Source organism: Lepidochelys olivacea (assembly GCF_965140295.1).
Source record: "Lepidochelys olivacea isolate rLepOli2 genome assembly, chromosome: 7".
In the NCBI taxonomy this organism is placed as follows: domain Eukaryota; kingdom Metazoa; phylum Chordata; order Testudines; family Cheloniidae; genus Lepidochelys; species Lepidochelys olivacea.
This window is the reverse complement of record NC_140417.1, coordinates 91,457,085-91,478,387: the sequence shown is the minus strand read 5'-3', so window position 1 is coordinate 91,478,387 and position 21,303 is coordinate 91,457,085. Positions and strand designations below refer to the sequence as shown.

Here is a 21,303-nt window from a genome sequence, read left to right as displayed (position 1 = left end):
ACCAGAGAAATGTCCTCATTAGTTTAACATCTAATGGACTGTGCTAAAAGATTTAAGGCATGCATGCATATTCTGGCTCACAGCTGTAATGTGCACTATAAGATTTTAGTTTTGGTTTCAGAAGTGTTTCCTTTGAGAAATATAATTCAGTTTTCTGAGTAACAGAATCCTGGTTGCTGAATTTTACCAGGAAGATGGGGAAAAATTGGTACCACTACCAAAAAAAAAGTACATATTAAATCCTTTCACAGTAACCCCCTAATCCGTTTACAAGCACCATGATTGACTCAAAAAATAGCAACTAGAAAAGCAGCCTATTGCCACACATACAGAAAGTAGATTTCAATAAATCTAAATTAACTAATTAATTCTCAAACAATGCTGTGTGGTTTTATGGATACTTTCCCATCAGTGCAATAATTTCACTGTACACACGCTTGGCTGCATCAAGACCCCAGGTGAAATCCCAGTGGTTCCAGTCAGAAATATTCTTGTGGTAAACTAGGTTAGTAATTTGAGGGAGTAACATGTCAATATCCTTTGGGTCTACCATCCAGTCCTCTCCACCGGACCATACTGCAGTGGGCACAGTCATATCTTCTATCTTATAGAAGGGAGGGACAGACTGAAAGACAAAAAAGTAAGTCTCAGACCCTGTCTTAATTTTTTAAACAAAAATCATTGATTAACCATTTGACTGCTGTGCAAAATTGCCAGATTCATCTGAGATGATCAGTGTTTTGGGACAGCAGCTCTCAAACCGTGCTCAATAGTCTACACAGCACCTGCTGTTGCTCCGTAAAGAGCTGCCTTCTACATGTGTCACAATTCATCTTTGTAACATAGTGTCTGGGTGCCCATTAGGGTCACTGGAAATCAGCAGGATAAGCCTGCCTAGTTTCTTCACTAGGGATCAGTGCTACATGGGATTAGTAGGAGGAAAAGGAACTGTTCTCACAGATTTGCTGCTGGAAAGAAGTTGCCAGTGGGAGAAGAGCCAAGACCCACCCAGCTGGAGACAAACATCCAGCAGAGAAGGGAAACAGGCAGTATGCATAGGAGATCAGAGGAGAAAGGAAACACATGGCAGGGAACCAGGATCAGGAGAACGTGCAGGAAGGGAACTGGAACATATACAAGGCAGTGGGGAAGAAAGGAAGCTGGAGGCTGTGCAGGGAGAGAGGAAGACCCAGAAGCGGAGGAGCACATACAGGAGGAGACAAGGGCCAAGTAACAATGACCTTGTGCATGGAAGGTGAGGACAAAGCAGCAGTGAACACAGGGCAGGAAAGTGAAGAAGAAGTGGACCAGATGAGCAGGTGCAGAGAAGCCTGGGGAAAGAGAGGAAATGAACAAATAATGGAGGAGATGAAATGAGGAACAAAAGGAGACTGTATAATTAAGTTTTTCAAATGGATGAAACCCATATTAAATACACCCCAAAAGTCCATAAACTAATGCTAGTTTTCCTGTAGTCAAATGCTGGACAGACTGGGGATGTGTTGTGACTGAGTGTGGGAAGGCAGGGGATCATTCTTATTTTTAAAAGATCACTTAGTTTTCAATAAAAATCATTTCTCTCTACCTGGTTGTACTTAGCCTTGTTCTCACTGCCATAGTCAAAATATTTGAATTCTCCTGATTTAACTGCCTAGCAGAAAGAAGAAAAGAAAGTGTAAAATTAGACAAATTATCCACATGCCTTTGCATATCAGTGTGCTGTTCTGTCTTAAACTATCATGAATCAATTATGTTACATTATGCAGGACTTTAGACATTTTGGATGAAATTTTGGCAAAACACTCATTGACTTCAATAGGATCAGAATTTAACCCTTTGCATCTACAACAGCACATTTTGAGCATAAAAAAATAAAATCACTTCTCACTTTTCATTGGCGACGAGCAATTTTTAATCTGTATCTGCTAACAAACAAGTTTTTCCTTTTTGTTAACTTTATCATTAACGTGCACAAGGGGTGCTTTTTAAGAACTTTGTATTGACAGATTTTGGTATTACATAGCCCATGAGTTTTTCACTCTCTCTCTTTCTTGACACTATATATAAACAATTAAAAGAATTATAATTTTCCTTTTCAGAACTGCTTTCTATACTGGTGTTCATCACTGAGATGAGCAGCAACCCCTATAGTTAAGATCACCTGGCACTTTTCATTATAAGACCCTGTTTTCAGTGCGCCAAACTTTAATTTAGGCTGAAGTTTTTCAGGCTGGGCGTCTAGTTCAGGCTAAATTCTTTTGGCAAATTTCAATTAAACCAGTTGGCGTTTATTGGAAAATGTCTAGGTTTCCTGAACCATGTCCATTCTGTGCACTGAATGAGGCAGGGCCCTGTGGAAAAAAATAGCTTGTGATCATGTAATTAAAGACTGTATCATAATACCTATGCACAAGGGGCTTAATTAAAGTTGCCTGAGCAAACTTGATTCTGGAATTTCCTAACTTTTGAGTATGTGACTTTACAATCTTAATATTCATAGCTTTCCTACATGCCTGTCCTTTCACACTGAAAACTCTCAGTAACCAACAACGTCAAAGATGGAACTCAAAGGATTATGTCACTATATTAAAATCTCATTGATAAATAAATACCTGTCTGTTCTGAATAAATCAGGTTTAACTATGATCAGAGAGCATAAATCACAGAATATTGAAAGATTTCAGAAGTTTTACCTGGGCCCAGTGCAGTAAGTTTTTAGCAGATGTTTCATCTGGAAAGCGGCCTGTGTACACATCCATTCGACTCTGCAAGAAAACAATTTTAGGATATCATGTGTTTTCTAAATGAAATGGGAGAAAGGCAGGATTCTACATAAACAAAACACCATTCAGTTCAGTAACTACAGAATTACAAATCATCCAAACCGGAGCAAGTTGGATGGCCAGAAAAACTGCAATATTTTCAGAAATATAATTCCCTCGCCTATCTGTTAATTTTTAAATCAATTACTTAATGACAGTTCTGCCAAAAGTAGTAAGAAAACATCTAAAATATTAAGCTCTCCTTGAACCCTATTGTAAGGTTTGGTTTAATTCTGTCTGAGTTATGGTTCTGAGTGCTAGATAAAAAACAGGCTTGCAATATTTGCCTGAACTACCTCATGCTTTTACCATTTGGAGATCTTGGGGGATTCTATTGACCCATTGAGCTAGGTGGATTGTTAGACCACCTGAATATAAAGGAAGTGTATATGTTCCTACATGAGTCAGGGGTGTTGCTTAAGCAGCCTCATGTAGGAACAGCCAAGTTTGAGTAGAAAGCTGGGCTGAACTTTGTTTCCTGCCCTTAATTTCTGTGCTAAGAGCCAACCTTAACCCGCCTCTGGAAGGGTGCAAGCCTTTGACTCGATGTATTGCACGGGACTTTGTTTCAGAGCAGGTTGAGCAAGATACCAGCTCACATGAAGCATAATTTCCATTTCATTTTTTTATTCAGAGAACTCCAGATTGCCATGTAAATGACACCTCTGGCAAATGGATTACCATTGGACTCTCAACATTTCCCCCAGAGAGAAGATTAAATATTCCTAACAACATAGCCTTGCAAAGTGTGACTGTGTGACAGTGAGTACCTTGCAGTGCTGTCTGCAGACTTTACTTTTATCTTTGGTCTGTTAAGCCTACAGACAACTTAATAATATTATTGCTAAGTATCAGTTGGCAACTGGTGCCTGTTAGGGAACTGCAGATTTTCCTTATCGGGCTGCATTCTAGTGTAGGGGAGGTTAGGTTGAGGAATGGAATTCACACACACCACCTCCTCAAATGGACAGATAGTCATTAGGGCTTTAGCATAACCCATCTATGGCCACTAAGCCACTACACTGAGCTACAGTATGTTCTCCCGAGTAATGTTTTGGGGGCAGTGGCTCCAACAGCCTGTCTCCTGCCCACTGGAACCAATGCAGACGGCCTACCCATAGCACTGAAAAGCGAGCATTGTGACCCACCCTACATAACTGCTCTGGCCATAGTATGCACCTGCATCCACCCACCCTGGGGCTTCTGTGACACTGCTGTTATGTAAGTCAGGGCCTGGGACTGTAGGCTATAAACTCCAAATTTGACTGATATTTTAATGCCATATTAAACATTTACTCTGCTTTATTGAGAAAAAGACAGGTAACACATTAGCCAAACTACTAAGCCAATTGTAGGCTACAGAGATTCCCAGTTAAACTGCTTACCACCACCTGCATTATTGAGGCATTTGCTTTCTCCATTCTCATCATGTTAGAAAGTCCCTAGCAAAACTCTACAACAATTAAAAGGACCCTGCTTTACTCATTCCAAATTAAATAATTGCACATTTGGCACAAATGCTGTTTAAAATCAAGCTAACTTTTTCAGTTCATCATCACTAAAATATGGTTGATATAGATATACACACATACCATATTTAGGTTTTTCTCATTGAATCCACCCGCAAAGAAAAATATATTGGCACAAAGTCTATTAGGTAATTCATAGCAGCACATTGTGGCAGCAAGCTCCCTCATAGTCTTACCCCACCAGCGGAAGTCTTTTTTGCCAAGAATATCCTGTGAAAACGAAAGGGCATTATTTACAGTGAACCTTCAAAGTGTATTTTGTATAGTTGCCTTATCACAGTCCAGGCCTGATCCAGATCATACCTTTAACTGACTTCCTTGAGGTTTTCATGTAGTTACTAGGACCACAACTGTGCCTCCATCAACTGTGTATTCCACAAACGTCACAGTTAATACACGCTTACCTCATGGAATTTTCCATTCATTCAAGGCAAGAAGGCAGAATTGTATTTCCCACCCTCTACCCCTGACTTGTACAGATACCTCAAAGTCATATGCATCTGAATGGTATCAATACAATAAGCTGAACATGAAGTTGGAAAATTCACATTCAGATAAATTAAAAAAAGATATATACTTGAACACAGCATTAAAATGGCTAATTTAAACATACTAAAGTCACAAATTCAACAGATAAGACTCTGAACAGGGATGTTAAGTCTGACACTTTGCACATACTGAGAGTGTTATGAAGGCATATGTTTAATCAACCAAACCACCACAAACGCTACTGAACATACATGCACTGTGACGGAATTAATATTCCAGTGACAATCTAAACAGTTTACAGCAGATTTCCTTTTGTATTATCTGATCGCATGGAACTCCTGTTCAGGTACAACGCCTCTTTTTAAAGACCAGTAACTCAGTAGCGTAATAAAATACAGAGAAATCTCATACCTGTAATGCTCCTTCAGGCATTAACAACATTTTTACCATAGGGCTTTTGGTGTGTCCAGTGGTGACAGCAGGAGCCAAGGCAAAAAACATTTTGACTTTCTGTGCCAGCTGTGGCATGGAGGAAAATGCTATGAACGCTGAGAAAGTGAAAGAGAATAATTACAGAAATCTTACAAACAACAACTGAATACTTACAGGCATTTGTTTGAAAAATCCACCAGAGGGTTCACTAGGACCCAGCATGTAGTATTTGGTTTAGAAGAAATCAGTTCTAATACAGAATGAGGGAATTTGCATGCAGTTTGGGATGGCCCTTGACTACGAATCAGGACAGGTGATGTCATAAAATAGTTTAGCCAGGGACTGACATAAGAGTGCTGTGACTGTGCTGAATGATGAATTTAGCCCAGAATAAGAACAGGCAGAAATGGGAACTGTACCAAGTCATCATCATTTCAGAGGCGTTAGCAGGGATATTTGTTCATGACCTGTCTGTTTAACTTTTATATCACTTTCCCAGCAGAGATGTTAAAAGGAGATTATTTCTTTATTTCTGTGGTCAAATATAGTCCTGATATGGACCTCTTTAATGCCTATTGCCAAGAAACAGCTCTCTCGATTATCAGTTATTGAGACTAAAAGGATAGTCTTTTGTCCCTATTGCTAAGAGAATATGATAACTTGTGTGACAAAGCTCTGTCCTTGTTTCCGTGGGTCCCACACTTCCTGGTGGATTTTGCTAGCCTCAGAGGCTCACTGTGACCCTCCACATAGCCCTTCTCTCTCTAGAGGCAAAGGTCACAGCCTACTGAGCCATTTTCATCATAAGCCAGCAAGGGAGGTGAGGAGAAGCTACTCTCCCTTGCACAGTCTCTGTTGTCTCCCAGACTCAGTTATTAATTTGGGGAGAGATGGGGGTGGGGGAGGGGAGCCTGGGCCTGCCCTCTACTCCAGGCTCCAGCCCAGGGACCCTAATAGTATTAGCCATGGTAGCGGACCTTTTGGAAACAGGACATGTACAATTCCCTGGGCCACTTCCCCACAGCAGCCTTCCCTCTCGCCTTCCTCAATATCTACTTCACCCTTACCTCAGGGCCTCCTTCCTTGTGCCTGATATGGTTTGTATTGCTCAGTATCTCCCATGGCACGGCTTCCTCCTACAACTCCCAACACATGGTCCCACCTGACTAACTGGGAGGCTTTTAACTAGTTTCAGCCAGCCCCTGATTGGCTTCAGGTGTCCCAATCAACCTAGCTGCCTTCTGGAAAGATCTTAATTGGCCCCAGGTGTCTTAATTGATCTGAAGCAGCTGCCACTTGCTTATCCTGGTAACAGGGATTTGTTTAGTCTGTGGCTAATATATCTGTCTCCCACTACTTTACTATCGCCATCTGGCCTTGCCCCATCACACTTGATAGGCCTGAGTTGGAACAATAAGCTCATTTTCACACTTGGGCTAGACTATCCATTAGTATGGAAGAAGGGAGCACCATGGATTTCACTTGAAAACAAAAGCCATGAATTTGGTGCAGAGTCTCTTGGTTAATTTTAGGGGTATCCTGTTCCCTTCAGCAATGAAAGATATTTCAGGCTGAAGTATAGTCAAATATTCCATTTGTGACAGCAAGATGAAGTTTAGCAAGAGGAACCTTTGGTGGTCACCAAAACCTCTCTGGTTGTTCTAGGAATCTGTTGGCCATCTCTGATTACATCACAGGCTCCATGGCTTCAGTGGGACGTTTACTTGAATCAGGTCTGACTGAGAAAGGAATCCTGGACATAGCCCTATATAAAGTACTTGCACAATGTTAAACAAAAATGGGAATTGTCTCTGCAATTTTCTGCTTATAAACATATGAAAGAGTTAATAATAGCCCAGAGAAAGCCTCTCTTACTTGAGAGAGAAAAGTACAATGCAAATGCATCAAATTCTGCTAGCATACCCATAGTGCTGCCCTGGGAGTAGCCAACATAATACAGTTGCTTCTGTCCAGTTTCCTGCAGAATAAAGTTTATCATAGCTTGAAGGTCATATTTGCCCATTTCATGAAAACTGCAATATAAAAATATGAAGTTAACCACATAATGAAGTTATAGGGCCAGATTCTCAAGTAAGTTATGGCTCCTATGCGCCACTAAGGTGACATAAAGGGGCTGGAATTTGGGGGTAAATTTCCAGGAGAAAATTCCCACTGTTTAGGGAAGCTCTCTGCTGAATGCAACTGCGTGGGACCTGGAGCTGTGCCTCTGGCTACTACTCCATCCTTCTCTCAACCCCCTCACTGGTAAAAGGTCCATTAAAGACGCTATATGAGTTCTGCAGCCTTGAGCTACTCAGCAGCATCTGAAAATTAGCACGGCTTGCTCTCAAAATCAGGGAGCTGTAACCAGCTTTGCAGTGAGTGGCGCTCCGGCTAAGGAGAGAATCTGGCCAGCAAATCCTGCCCACATGCATTTGAATGCAACACTGGTGAACCATTGAGCTGTTATGTGACAGACCCGACTATTCAGGGATCCAGCCCAGCCTAGGTTTGCCAGCCCCGAGTTTGAGTCTTTGTCTCTCTACATAATACAGATGCCTTATTTTTCAATATGGAGTGTGTTTACAAACCTAGGAAAGATAAGACTGCCCTGTTGGCCAAGCCATGATATTTGAATTAATGTTAGCCCAATGCTCTTAATTCTGTTTCTGTGCTAAAGGAAAATGGTAATGTCCTTTAAAAGGTTTTCTAATAACTAGACCCAGTTCCAGTAAATAACTAACAAGCAGCTTGTTAGGAAATGGCTCAGCTATAGTTAAATAATGCCCAAAGGGGAGGCAGCAACCAGTTGGAAAGCTTGATAACAATGCCTGAAACCTGTATTCCTTGCATTTTATGCCTTAGCTTCCGCACGTGAAAGGGAACGTGCAGTTGCCCGTTTAGCATGGTGCTTGCCTGCTCCCCATAGTTCCATTTGCACCAGTCCAGAGTGGGCAAGGTGAAGAGGGCAGGGCCTGTTCCATGCTCCTCCTTAACCTCTTTGGGACAAACTCTATCACCCCGGGTGCAAGGTGAGAGCAATCCCTGTTCTGCTTTGTGCTCAGGGACTGACTGCCCTTGGCCACTGGATAGGATAGCAGTGAGGGAAAGATTCTTCGTGATATTTAATCAACTAAACATATCTAACAGCACATTATATTTCTGTAGGCGACTAATGGCCCTGACAAAGAAAAGTTTCAATGCAAAGGTTTCTACCACACAGAGGGTTCTGTTTAACTCTGTGCTAAGTCTTTCAGTCCTAGCGCTACTGAAAATCAGTGGCATTAATGATGTGAGTAGGGGGTGCAGGAGGAAGTTCTCTGCTGATTTAAACTGTTGGCCTCCCAATGCCTTGACAATGGAGCCAAATTACAGATCTAAATCCTGTATGAGCACCATTGCTGTGCACAAACCACACAAATTGAAGTTCACATGAATTAAGAGAAACATGGACCACCACACATACAGAATTGCCAACAAGCAAAACAGTTTGCCGCTTTCACTAGTTTCTCTCCAGTTCATCCCACCTGAAATCCCAAAATTCCTCTTGGGCAACTGAAAATTTCTGGTGTCTTTGAGACCAGGTTGTGCCTCTGCTATTTCCTATCCAAACATCATAGCCAGCATCTGCTAGCATGAAGCCCAGGCTGTTATTGGCCAAATTTTCGACCCAGTTGCTACCTTGACCAAACAATCCATGCTGGAGAAGCACAGCTGGCTTTGGACCTAAATAAATGGAATACAGAAATACAGGTTTGGTAAAGTAACATGGCAAAATGACATACTGTATTTCACTCATCCCAAACACATGCTGATAAAACCTTTAAATCAGAGCACACCCACAAGTATGATACCCCATGACAAATAATTAGCTATAGTTAAAAGCAACGGCAAAGAGGGGTTTAGAATGGAAATGTTTAGGGAATTTTAGCTACGGCTGTCATTAGTATTCCATACATATACATGTATAATTAGCTGTAATGCTGCTAAAATCTGTAGTTAAGATTTCCTAAGTATTTCCATACTAAATTCCTGTTTTTAGTTGCTCATAACTAAGGCTGGTTGCTTGACATAACCACCAAACAGAACAAAATATACAAAAGTAACGAATTTATAGGGGAAAAAAATCACTGTGCAACTCAGTCAACAGACATCCAGCCTCTCCTGTTCTCAGACTTATGTCATTGCTAATGTCAAAAACCATGACCTAATCGTTCTCAATTTTCCACACCCTGTTTTGTTCAGAAAAAATCATGAACATATAGAAACGTGTAAAGACTTGATTGACTGGTTTTCAATCTGATATTTAGATTCAGGATTTTTCCACAGATATTAAACATGCCTCCTGTGTGTGTGTGTATGTATATTTACTTGGATTGGTGGGTTGTTTTTTTTTATTTTGGATGAGTGTTATTTGGGGTTTTTTGCATCAAACAAAATGGAGCCATACCTTTGTCTGTAGGTTTTTCTCTGCCATAAGGAATTCTGTTTATTCTCAAATAATAGCCATCCTCAGTCAGAACTTCATACTCCTCACTGGGATATCCTTCATAGCAGATCAACTGACTCTGAGAGAATTAAAATAAATGTCTAAGATTGTTTACAGGTATCAGATTTGTAATTATCTGTTGCAGGGAAGAGAGCATTTCCCCACAAGGAAGTGTTAGCATGAGTGTTTGTTTAACTTTTATGAGTTCCTGCACTTAGTTTCAACTGGGATATGGAACAAAGCCTAAAATAGTGAGAGAATTTTATTCCTAACCTGGCCCAAACCAGGAAATATTGAAAATATGCCCAGACAGCTTGTTCTCCTGAGATTTCCAGCCCAAATATCTGAACAAGGAGGTGCTAAGAAGGCTGGATTAGTCATGGAAAAGCTTAGAAAAATTTCTCCACAAAGAATGTAAACATTTCCATGTTCTTTCTTCACACATCCAAATGCAATGGCATTAGTCGGAAGGAAATAAACATTCAGGAATCTATTATTTGAAAGTAGTTTTAATTGGAATAACAACGAGGAGTCCTTGTGTCACCTTAGAGGCTAACAAAGGTATTTGGGCATAAAAAGCATCAATGACTATTAACAAGAAAAATATAATAAAAAGTAACTTTAGATCTGTGATGATTTGGAGAATTTGCTTATGTACAACTTAAGAATTCTGGTTGATTTTATGAAATTGCTGTATCATTGAATATGTACCAGTCACCATCAGCTGTCAGGGTTGTCGCCCATCTCTCTGATCAGGAACAATGGTAGGCCACTCAACTTTGATGATCCTCCATTCAAATGGAGCACCTTTAGCAAATAGATGATTGCTGCCCAGGGCAAACCAGTTTTTCAAAGTCTGAACTCCAGGGAGGAGGGTAACTAAACAATAGATCATCTGGTGGGACATTGATCACCTGATGAGCCTGATCCCTGACAAAGAGGAACTCAAAGAATGACACAAAGGGCATTTGGTCAGGAAAAAAGAAAAGAGGGACATGCTGTCATAGTAGAACGGTTCTATTTAACTGTAGGACTGGCTGAGGAATAAGGAAACTGTGCAGAGAAGAGGAGAGACTCCATAATTTGGAGGAAAAGCCATGTGCAGGAGATGGTATCCTGGACTCCTTAGTGTACTCTGCCCTAAGCTCAAAGAATGGTCAAGAGTGCTGAGGACATTGAGGCAGAAAAATATGTACAGGATTCTTATAGTTTTGTCTAGCTCTGTATATTTCTTGTGCTAGCTAAAGTAAAGAGTTATTGGTTTTTGGAATCTTTTGAGAAATCTGTGCATCTGTTTGTTTCACTGTAAACAGAGTTGCCACAAACTTGGAGATCAGGGATAGGATGATCTTAAAGTATGGGAGAATCTGGGTATTAGCACTGGTGACGGGGTAACAAACCAGGGAGCCTGTGCCCAGGAAGCATGCCAGAGATGCCAAGAAAAGAGACAGTGTTACAGACTACTCAGACTAAGGGACACTTAAAGCACATGGGCCCAGTGTGAGAGGCCCAAACACAACAGCCTTGGGAGTGTCCAGCTGGGGGAGCTTGCCAGGATTGCAACATGAACCCAAACAGAAAGGTAATTAGGCACATGGAGTGGAGATAGGGTCTGGAACCCAGACCCTGAGTATTTAATCATATAAACACTTCATCCTCGTATGTGACGAGTAGGTTTGTGCAGAGCATTCTGGAAAAATGCCAGCTTTAGGAACTCGTAAGAACCAGAAGATTATAAGCAATGGTGTCTGCTGACAACTCAACTGAACATTGGTAGCAAAACTGACATGCTAAATCTTTCTGAGCCAATTTACATCTGCAGATAATGATTGCAATATCCCTGAGCCAAAACAAGGTAGGCGAACTCCATCTTGCCTAACCTGAAGGGCCAGCACTGCAGGAAAACACAAGAGGTGCAGGAATCCAGCATGCTCTTGTGCAATTCTCTGACAGCGATTGTCCTTGCCTTCTGACAGCTCTAGCTATTAAAATCCACTCCACTGAGGAGTTTCAATTAAACCAAACTTTAGACTCTCTTAGATTTGCTTTGTCCTATAATAATTATATATCTTTACATCTCAGAAAATGGTTGGCTCCACAATATAAGAGGATTCATAATAAAGTTCTTTCTAAAAGTAAGGTTATAAAGTGTTTACAATACCACAGAAACACACCAAACATCCTTTCTCTGCTTCACTCCCTCCTTGAAATTCACTCCCTTTGCAAAGTCTCCACCTGTTCAGCTCCACATTTTCTTATAATTTATCTCTTGTAAAGATTCATCTTATGCTTCATACTTTAAATCTATTTAATAATCCCTTAACATACATACAAGCAATCACTTCCCAAGGGTTGTCCAAAAAAAAAAAAAAAAAGTGTTTGAGCATACTATTATGTAGACTTGTTATTGCTGGCTCAGATCCGGTCTCAAAATAGGAAACCATGACATATGAGAAGAGAAGAGAGGTGCAAAGAATTTTCTGCCCGGGAACAAGGAAATGCATGGAACTGAATATAAGAGATCACTCCCATTTATAGTGGACTTACTCATATGCACACTTCATACTTCCCCTGATCTATCCTTCAATACAGATAAATTGGAAGGCCCTTTTGGAAAAACAGACTGAAGGTATAGTGGGGAAGATATAGTATAGTGGGGGAAGGGAAAAAGTTAAAGAGAAAACTTGTTAATGAAACATTATCAATATTAAATATGGACCTAAACTTGGATCCAAGGTTTTCAATTCGGTCACTTGGTGGATGTCTTTAATGAGCCTTTCTAAATCCCAAAACAAGACATTCCCAAATGTTGTAGTTGAAAATTTGAAATGCGACCCTCAACCTGAATCTGAATTTTCAGGCCTGTGTCTAATTATTATGCTCCATTATAGTTAACATTTTCACAAATACTTGACTTACAATATTCATAAACGTTTCAGGATTCATGTTTCTTTTCTTCTTGATGAGTTCTTCTGAGCTTGTAACAACTTGTATTAGATAGGCTAATGCAATAAACCACCACATCTTGTTTCTGTGAAAAAAAATGTGTCTGTTAATAACATTTCTACCAACATACATCTTGGTTTTGTAACATTTATTCCAACTCTCTTGTGTATACAAAGAGTGTGAAATTCATGTTGGAAAATGGGGGGGGAGAGCACTATTTTGCCTGCCAATTCTTACTCACAAGCATAGTAATATTGAATTCAGTTGGGGGCAGGCCCTACTTCAGTCTCTGTCATGATTAATTTGACTTTATGGCCATATCCAACTCTTATTGAAACATTCCCTTTGCCTGCAATAGAAGACGGATCAGGTCCTATGTGAAACACTGCATGGCAGAGCTCCAACCTTGTCCCCGTGGGTCCCATGGTTCCAGGTGGTTTATGCTAGCTTCAGAGGCTCACTGCAACCCTCCACATAGCCCTTCTCTCTTTAGGGCCAGCGATACAGTCCACTGAGCTCTTTACATCATAAGCCAGCAATGGAGGTTGGTGAGAGAATTCCCACAGTCTCTGTTGCTCCTACAGCCTCATGCCAAAACAGTTTAGCCTCCTGTCTTGACAGGGGCCTGTTTTCCCCTCCCAGGAGGTATTTCTGTAGTGGTGGGTTGGGGGAACCCAGGCACGCCCTCTACTCTGGGTTCCGGCTCAGGGACCCTAATAGTAGCAGCTGTTGGCAGCCAACCTTTTACTGCCAGAGTTGCTACATTTCCCTGGGCCACTTCCCCACAGCTCTCCTGCTTCTCCCTTACCGATTACTTGAGAGTGTCTTCATTAACCAGTCCTTCAGCCACACTTCCTCACCTCTAGCTCCTCTCTGCCTGACTGGAGTGAGCCTTTTTATATTATCAGAGGTGCCTTAATTAGAGTCAGGTGGTCACATTAGCTTAATGGCCTCACCTGACTATTTGCAGGTTAATCGGAGTCAGGTGTTCTCATTAGCCTGGAGCAGCCCCTGCTCTGGTCAGTCAGGGAACAGAAAACTGTCAATCCAGTGGCCAGTATATCTGCCTTCTGCTACTCTGCTGTACCCCACTGGCCTGGGTCTATCACAACTGTTATACCTTCAGCACTACCAAGCAGTTAAATTGCTTTATACCCAGGACAGGTGTTATGTAAGTTAGTGTCTTACTTTTTGTTAAACACAGAAACACAATAAAAGGAAGTATTAAAAATATGTCAAGGAATGCATTCATGCCAGTCAGATTATGGCCATATCTATACGTTTGTTATTTGATTATTACTTAATAATATATTGTGGATCAGGAGCCTATTGTACTGGACTTTGACCAAACACATAGGAAGACATGGTCCCTGCCACAAAGAGTTTATAATCTAACATACTACTATAAACCATTATTTCCAGGTTTATAAATTTCTCAAATTAATTTTTTTTTTGATAAATTTGTCAAGAATACATCATAAAACCTCCATACTACTTGGCCCGTATAGTAATCACATCTCCCAATAAAAGACATATTTATAATATGACCAGAATAGCAAATGTGCTTAAAAAGCATGACTTTAATATAGTCTGCAATCACTCTCCCTGATTCTATGCTGTGATACCAATCCCTCACTTTGTTGAGGAGTCAAAAGTACCACAGAATTTTACAAAAATAAACATGCTGTAAACAAACAGAGTAGTGGCACGTCAACGCAAGTTGGAAGACTGAAAGTTAGGTTTGATTGAAAACAGCACAAGAAGAACCCACTGTTGAATGCTATATTAAGAACTCAAAATACTCGCCGAGATCAATTTAAAGTATCATGCTCAGTTCAGATGAATACTCTTTTGGGCCACGCACTTTTTGTAACGTACTGTAAATAGTACATCTTACAATAACTTTAAGTAATGTCTCAATCTATGAAAAGGAACAGATCTACCCTGAGGAAACTTTCCGTCTATTGTCCCTCATTCCAACAATCTTTTCTCCCCCACAAAATATATAGACCAGAGGAGTTGCAATGTCAATTCTCCTCATTCCTTCTGAGGAAATGTTACAAGCATTCACCATAACTCCATCTAAGGACCTGTCAAAAACCATCTACGAATGTGACACAAACCAAGTGACTGAGGTACAATTTATCAGATATTTTGCCTCCAAAAGAGAATCTAAAATGTAAACCTGAGTTCAGGAAGGAAAAGATATTACCAACCAGAGTCTACTCACAGCATCAGATGGGATTTGGATGCTTGAATGACAGCAGTTCAGTCAACACCAGTGTTAAGAGAAACAGGAAGTGACAGACATGCAGTACTTTATTATGTGATACAATTAAAGTAGGTGCATATCACTAAACACCACTGATGACTAAAACCATATTTATTGTGCAATTAAATGCCTTAATTCCCCTCCACATGCAGGCATGTGATGTCATTTAATGTATTTCCGCCGTTGTTCAGTAAGACATGGATCCTCCACTCACTTATGCACAAGCTTAACTTTAGGCTACTATATTATATGTTGGCTGGATGCAAACTCATTTAAATTTAATCTTCTCTTATGTTCACACAAAGCAGCTGCTGATCTGTGCAAGTTGTGAAGGGTGTTAATCAGTGCCATATGTCCATATAAAATATATTAATTACAGTGTGTATGTATAGTAACCTGTAATTTTCTATCATCACCAGTCACTGATAAAATACAACAGCACATGTGTGCATAGTCTTAGTTACAAAGGATTTGGTTAGCTTCTTATCTAGTTCATTCGACTACTTCTTTGCCAAAGATCTGATCCGGGCTTTTGTAAATCTATTCCCACTGTTGTGTTGACAAAAATCCCAACATATATAAAATAAACCAAGAACAAATATTTGCATATCTAAACTAAAATGTACTTTCCACGATCATGACTACAACTGGATCATGCCAATGTCTGTATTAAACAAATTCAAAAAAGGGCCAAAGCTGAGCAGGGCAAAATCATATTCATGGTAGCATTATTTACAGAAAATGTTTCATGGTATGTGCGCAGTTCCAGTCATTAATGCACCTAATTATTTTAAGTCTAATATGGACTTTTTTCAAAAGAATTATTTATTCAATAAGTGAGGATATCAGCAATTGTCAAAGCAGTATGTATATCTAGTAGAGTATGTTTTTTACCAAAAAATAAATGAGAGCAAAATTTAGCCCACAAACTCTTCACTACAGATATTTTCAGGTTTCAAAAAACAGAATCATACTTCTGCACATGTATAAGTGCGGTATTAGAATCAATAATAAAATGTTTTATCTCCATTTTACATTCTCCATTGAATGTGCATCGGAGCAAGCTATAGTCTTACAGAAAGACAGAGCCCCCACAGCAAAACTGTAATCATTCAGTACTACCCTCTGGGATCTCTCTGCTCGGAAGAAGTCAAGCCACTCATGGGTGACTCCTGCTCTCTTCAGATATCTCCAGAGACAAAGGTCCACAATTTCTCACATAAGGGGGACAAAAATCACAAACTTCTCAAGCGATCAATCCAATATTTCTTTTTAGAGGATAAATAATCTATTTGCTCCTCCCTTATTGCTGAAAGGAGGAGCAAAATGAAAACTATCACAGAGGCTAATGACTCGACAAATATCATAGTGTTAACGGTTCCAAATATTAGCTGATCAGTCTGACAAAATCAAAGTGGCCACCTGACTTTCATCCATCATTAGCACAACATTAACCAACAGAACTAGTGCAATGTCCGTATCATAGTCAGGTCTGAACCCAGATTCATTGTGGACACAGAAGCATGAAGTATTCAGATATTATAGAATTGTCTCACCGCAATCTTCTCAAAACATATTCCCAGGAAGGGCCTTGATGAGAGCTGCTGGATGTTGGCATCTTTGCAAAACAGGCCACTTATTGAGGTTCCTAAATACAGATTTAAGTACCTAAATTCTGGTTTGTAAATGTTGACAAATTATTTTTCTTGTCTCTGTGTTACTATAAGCTCCCTGCACAGCATTACTAATCCCCCTTCTTAGCCACCACCTGTTTTGATTAAATATCATCTGATGTCTATGATAATGGTCTACAGGTCTTCCTTGATCAGTTTAAATTGCCCTCTAAATGGCTCCAAAGCATTTTTTTGGAGTGTCAGGTGTGCTTCCCTATGTTCTCACCATCTTCTTTAGGCATCAACATTGATGTTGCTGTCATTGGGTCCTAATAGCTGAAGTGTAAAGTAATTGTATGGTCCCCCCCACCCCTTCTTCTTAACCATCCTCAGAGGATTGAGAGCACTTCAGGAGCATTTCTGAGCAATGGAGGTAGGAGTGATATTTAATGCCAATATTTAGAATAATAGACCCATAGGGTTAGAAGGGACAATAAGGGGTTATCTAATCTAACTTCCTGCCAAGATGCAGGATTTGTTGCGTCTAGACCACCCAAGACCGGTGGCTATCCAGCCTCCTTTTGAAAACCTCCAGTGAAGGAGCTTCCATGACCTCCCTAGGCAGTCTGTTCCACTGTCCTACTGTTCTCACAGTTAGAAAGTTTTCCCTGAGATTTCCATGGAAAACCCCACGCCCTTCCACATTCCTGCCCTGTCTGAAACCTCCCCTCTCAACCTATAGTGCCGGGATTCCAGCAGGGGCTTCCCTGCTGGGTGGAGATGCAGGTGCCCCAGTCCATTACCTACTATTTGGGCAGTGGGTCCCCAGAGACAGGTAGGTTTGTGAGGCTGAAGCCAGGGAAGAAAATGCTGGGATGTGCTAAGCCCAGGCAACCAATACCAGGGCAGGACCAGCAGGGAGAGGTGAAAAGTTGTTGATAAGCAGCATGGCTGTTGCCAATATCCAAATCTCATTAACATTAATGTCAATGGGATGGACTCGGCTCCTGGCATAACATTGCTATTAACCAAAAGTAGTTAATCTCTGGCTTGCTATTAACTTCATCCACTGTATTTATAGAGGGGCTATTCAGTAATCTCTCCTCTAAAACACCAGATTGGGATATGATGTCCCAAAAAGTTATAATCATGAAAAGATTGTGAAGAATTTAATAAATTAGATAAAATAGATTGTACTTTGCTGACTGCATATATTATTTCCTTATCATATTCATAGATTTGTTCGTCATTCTACAATAATACATATTGATTAAGCTGATTAAACCGAAGAAGAATAAATCTAGCTTGAGGTCAACATTATATTTTGAGTGAACATAACTGGGAAACGGGTACTGATTGTTAATCCTATGATATTCCTTCCTGCAAGTAGACCACTGTGTGGGCCAAATTCTGCACTCATTTACAGCGATGCAGTGCCACGGAAGGCAATAGGGTAACTGGCAGAAAACACCACTCCTGCTGAATATGTGCCCAGTGCTTTGACTTTTGTTGATATGCTAGTGTGTGCAATAAAATCATTCTTTTTTAAAACATGCAGTTTAAGCATAGAAGTGTTTGGCTTGTTAATGGCTAGAACGGGGGGCGTGACCATGAAATGTTTTCTGAAACTAATAAACACCACAGATTCGCTTTGGCCCTGCTCTTGCCCCCTTTTATATTTGCTTAACATAGACACTGGAGTGAGCTAAGATTTACTCATACAAAAGGCCCATGCAAAGTCCATTTTAAGTTTGGGTATTTACTTGTGGTTTAGCCATGCCACAGAAAAAGCCCTTACCAGCTCCCAGGCACAGCGGCAACTAACTGAGTTGGACAAGGATCTGACTAAAAGCTTCATAGCTAAGTCTTCATGTTTGTGCTGTTGGTTTAGGTCAATGACTGTGGTGATTACAGACACAGATTACAGTGATTACATTATGTTACATGATGCAAGTAACATTTTATATGGGATTTATATGGGATCTTAGCACCCTTTACAACTTGGGCACTGCACACAGATCAGCGATTGCTTTGTGGAACGTGACAAGAGAAAATTAAATTTAAACTAGTTTGTATCCAGCCAACATGTAATACAGTAGCCTTAAAGTTAAGTACATGCATAAGTGACTGAATAATTGATCATAGAAGATTACGGTTGGAAGAGACCTCAGCAGGTCATTTAGTATTCTAGTCCAACCCCCTGCTCAAAGCAGGACCAACCCCAACTAAATCATCACAGCCAGGGCTTTGTCAAGCCAGGCCTTAAAAACCTCTAAGGATGGAGATTCCACCTTCCTAGGTAACCCATTCCAGTGCTTCACCATCCTTCTAGTGAAATAGTGTTTCCTAACATCCAAACTAGACCTCTCCCACGGCAACTTGAGACCATTGCTTCTTGTTCTGTCATCTACCACCACTGAGAACAGCTTAGCTCCATCCTCTTTGGAACCCACCTTCAGGTAGTTGAAGGCTGCTATCAAATCCCTCCCTTCTCTTCTGCAGAGTGAACAAACCCAGTTCCCTCAGCCTCTCCTCATAAGTCATGTGCTCCAGCCCCCTAATGCCCTCCCGATCCCTTAGGCTGATACTGAATCACTGCAGAAATGCATAAGAGATGGCATCCCATCTCTGAAAGTAGAGTCATTTTCATTCTCTCTCTGGCCCAATGAGTATTCAAGAATTTCATACAAAGTGAAGCACTTCTACAGGAGAGACAGAGAGCTGCATTGACAGATATCCTCTAGCCCAGTAGTTAGGGCACTCACCTGGGCACGGAGATACCTGGATTCAACTCTCTAATCCAAAGTGGGGATTAAAACCAGCCTCTCCTATATACCCGATAAGTACCTTAACCACCAGTCTGCAGGCAGCACACCACCACGCCGTTACCCCCCTTTTGTGAATAGCTTCTAAATCCCTTTGTGAATCTAACCCCAAAAAATTCTTTTGGCCAAAACTATTCAGGAGATTTGTGTCAAATTTGCGAATAGTTTCAAGTTAATCAAACCAGCATTCTTCAGTGAATAAACTAGTCTGAAAACATCACACAGAGTTAAACTGTAGGAATAAAGACTGAGAAGGGGGACGAGACAGGAAGCATTTGTATTCCCATTTTACCAGTGGGGAATTGAGGCACTGAGAGATTAAGTCTTTAGCATAATAAGGGATTTGCAGGATTGGGGCTGGTAGTGATGTGATAATATAGGGCCAGACTGATGTGGCCTTCACATGGGTGCTTGAGGAGAATACAAGGAAACCTCTACAACTCAGTCTCTGAGCTCCCTGATCACAGGGACTACTCCCCTATCGAGCCTGAGGGGTATACACTGACCCCAAAGTTGTGAGGTAGAGGTGAAGCCAATTCCACCTCCCACAATAGAAAGAAGGATCCCCCTTCATTCCAGGAAACTTGGGGAGGGGACTGTGCCTTCCTGAGCTCCCCTTGAGGAGGTGCAATCACCCCCAATGTTGGCCTGTGTCTAAATGGCACCATTTATCAGTGAAAACTTTGGAATTGCCCTGCCAGATCAAATGCAAGGAATAGCTAGCTCAGTGTCCTCATCTCCAATAGTGGCCAAAACCAGCAGCTTCAGAGGATAGCATAAGAACCTCACAGTGGCAAGATGTGGAATAACCTTTCACAGGCTTCCTGCTTCCGATATAGTTAAAGAATCTCTTGGGTTTTTTTTTCCCCACTCTTTGCTGTTTTCTCCATTTTGGCCTTTCTAATTTCTAGTTATTTAATGAATGAGTGAAGCACGCAAAGTGGTAAAACCCAATAAGTAACACATACAGCTATGCAAGGTGTATTGGTTTAATTTGATTTATTTTTATTTATACACATTTCATACACTTCCATCCTTTTCTCTGGATTCTCCTTGACATATTTAAAAAATACAGTTACAAACAACTCCGGGACTCTCCTTTTAGCAATAAGCATACATACATAACCTTGCAGCCAAAAACATTTATGAGCATTATCATCTCCCGCCAAAATCTTCCCAATCCCTTAAAGCTAAGAGAAACAAATAGGCCTCAAATTGTGTCCTGAAACAATCATGATTTTTTTCCACCAAAACCTTAGCAGTTTTTTTGGTTTTGTGCCCCCCGAATATCACTTTATGAAATTACCTTTTCTTGTTGAAAACATTCAAACAAACACATGAAATTTTGTATTGCTGAGGCTAATGTTATTTGAATCAGTCACTTACGTGAGGAAAATGAATCCCGCTATATTATTTAGTGTGAATTTTCACAACTGTCACAAAAAGTGAAATTTCCACCTTCACATTGAAATATTAAAATTTTTAGGATTTTCATTTTCATTGTTCAACACATTTCTAGGCATGGGATAAATTTGAAGCCATAAAAATCTCTCTCCTCTAAGAAATCAAATTCAGATCCTTGAGGATGTCCTCGAATTTCCTGCAGGATAGACAATATGGTAATGACAAGTAGTGCAAATCCAAGGAATCATAGCAAACACCTTTGTTAACCCTACAATTAGTTCAGAAACAATGCTTATTTCATAGGAATCCTTCTAAATCCTGCTTAATTCTACCATACTAATATGCAATTCTATGGATGTTTCTTCATCAGATCAATGATTTCACTGTATACTCGCTCAGGAGCATCGAGACCTCAAATGAAATCAAAATGGGCCCAATCAGGAATATACTTTTCATACTGTAGATTTGTGAGAGTAATATTA

At 40.5% G+C, this 21,303-nt stretch overlaps 1 protein-coding gene across 1 annotated transcript; it reads right to left on the bottom strand.

The window, feature by feature from the left end:
• Positions 1-215: 215 nt before the first annotated feature.
• Positions 216-13,557, bottom strand: LOC311523099 (lipase member M-like). Its single transcript, XM_084632822.1, has 10 exons — positions 13,516-13,557; positions 12,681-12,792; positions 9,723-9,840; positions 8,800-8,998; positions 7,196-7,305; positions 5,252-5,388; positions 4,415-4,561; positions 2,694-2,765; positions 1,586-1,651; positions 216-625 (listed from the first exon to the last, which is right to left on the bottom strand). The coding sequence occupies exons 1-10, from the start codon at positions 13,536-13,538 to the stop codon at positions 392-394; spliced, it is 1,218 nt and encodes a 405-aa protein (XP_084488948.1). The 5' UTR covers positions 13,539-13,557; the 3' UTR covers positions 216-391.
• Positions 13,558-21,303: the final 7,746 nt, after the last annotated feature.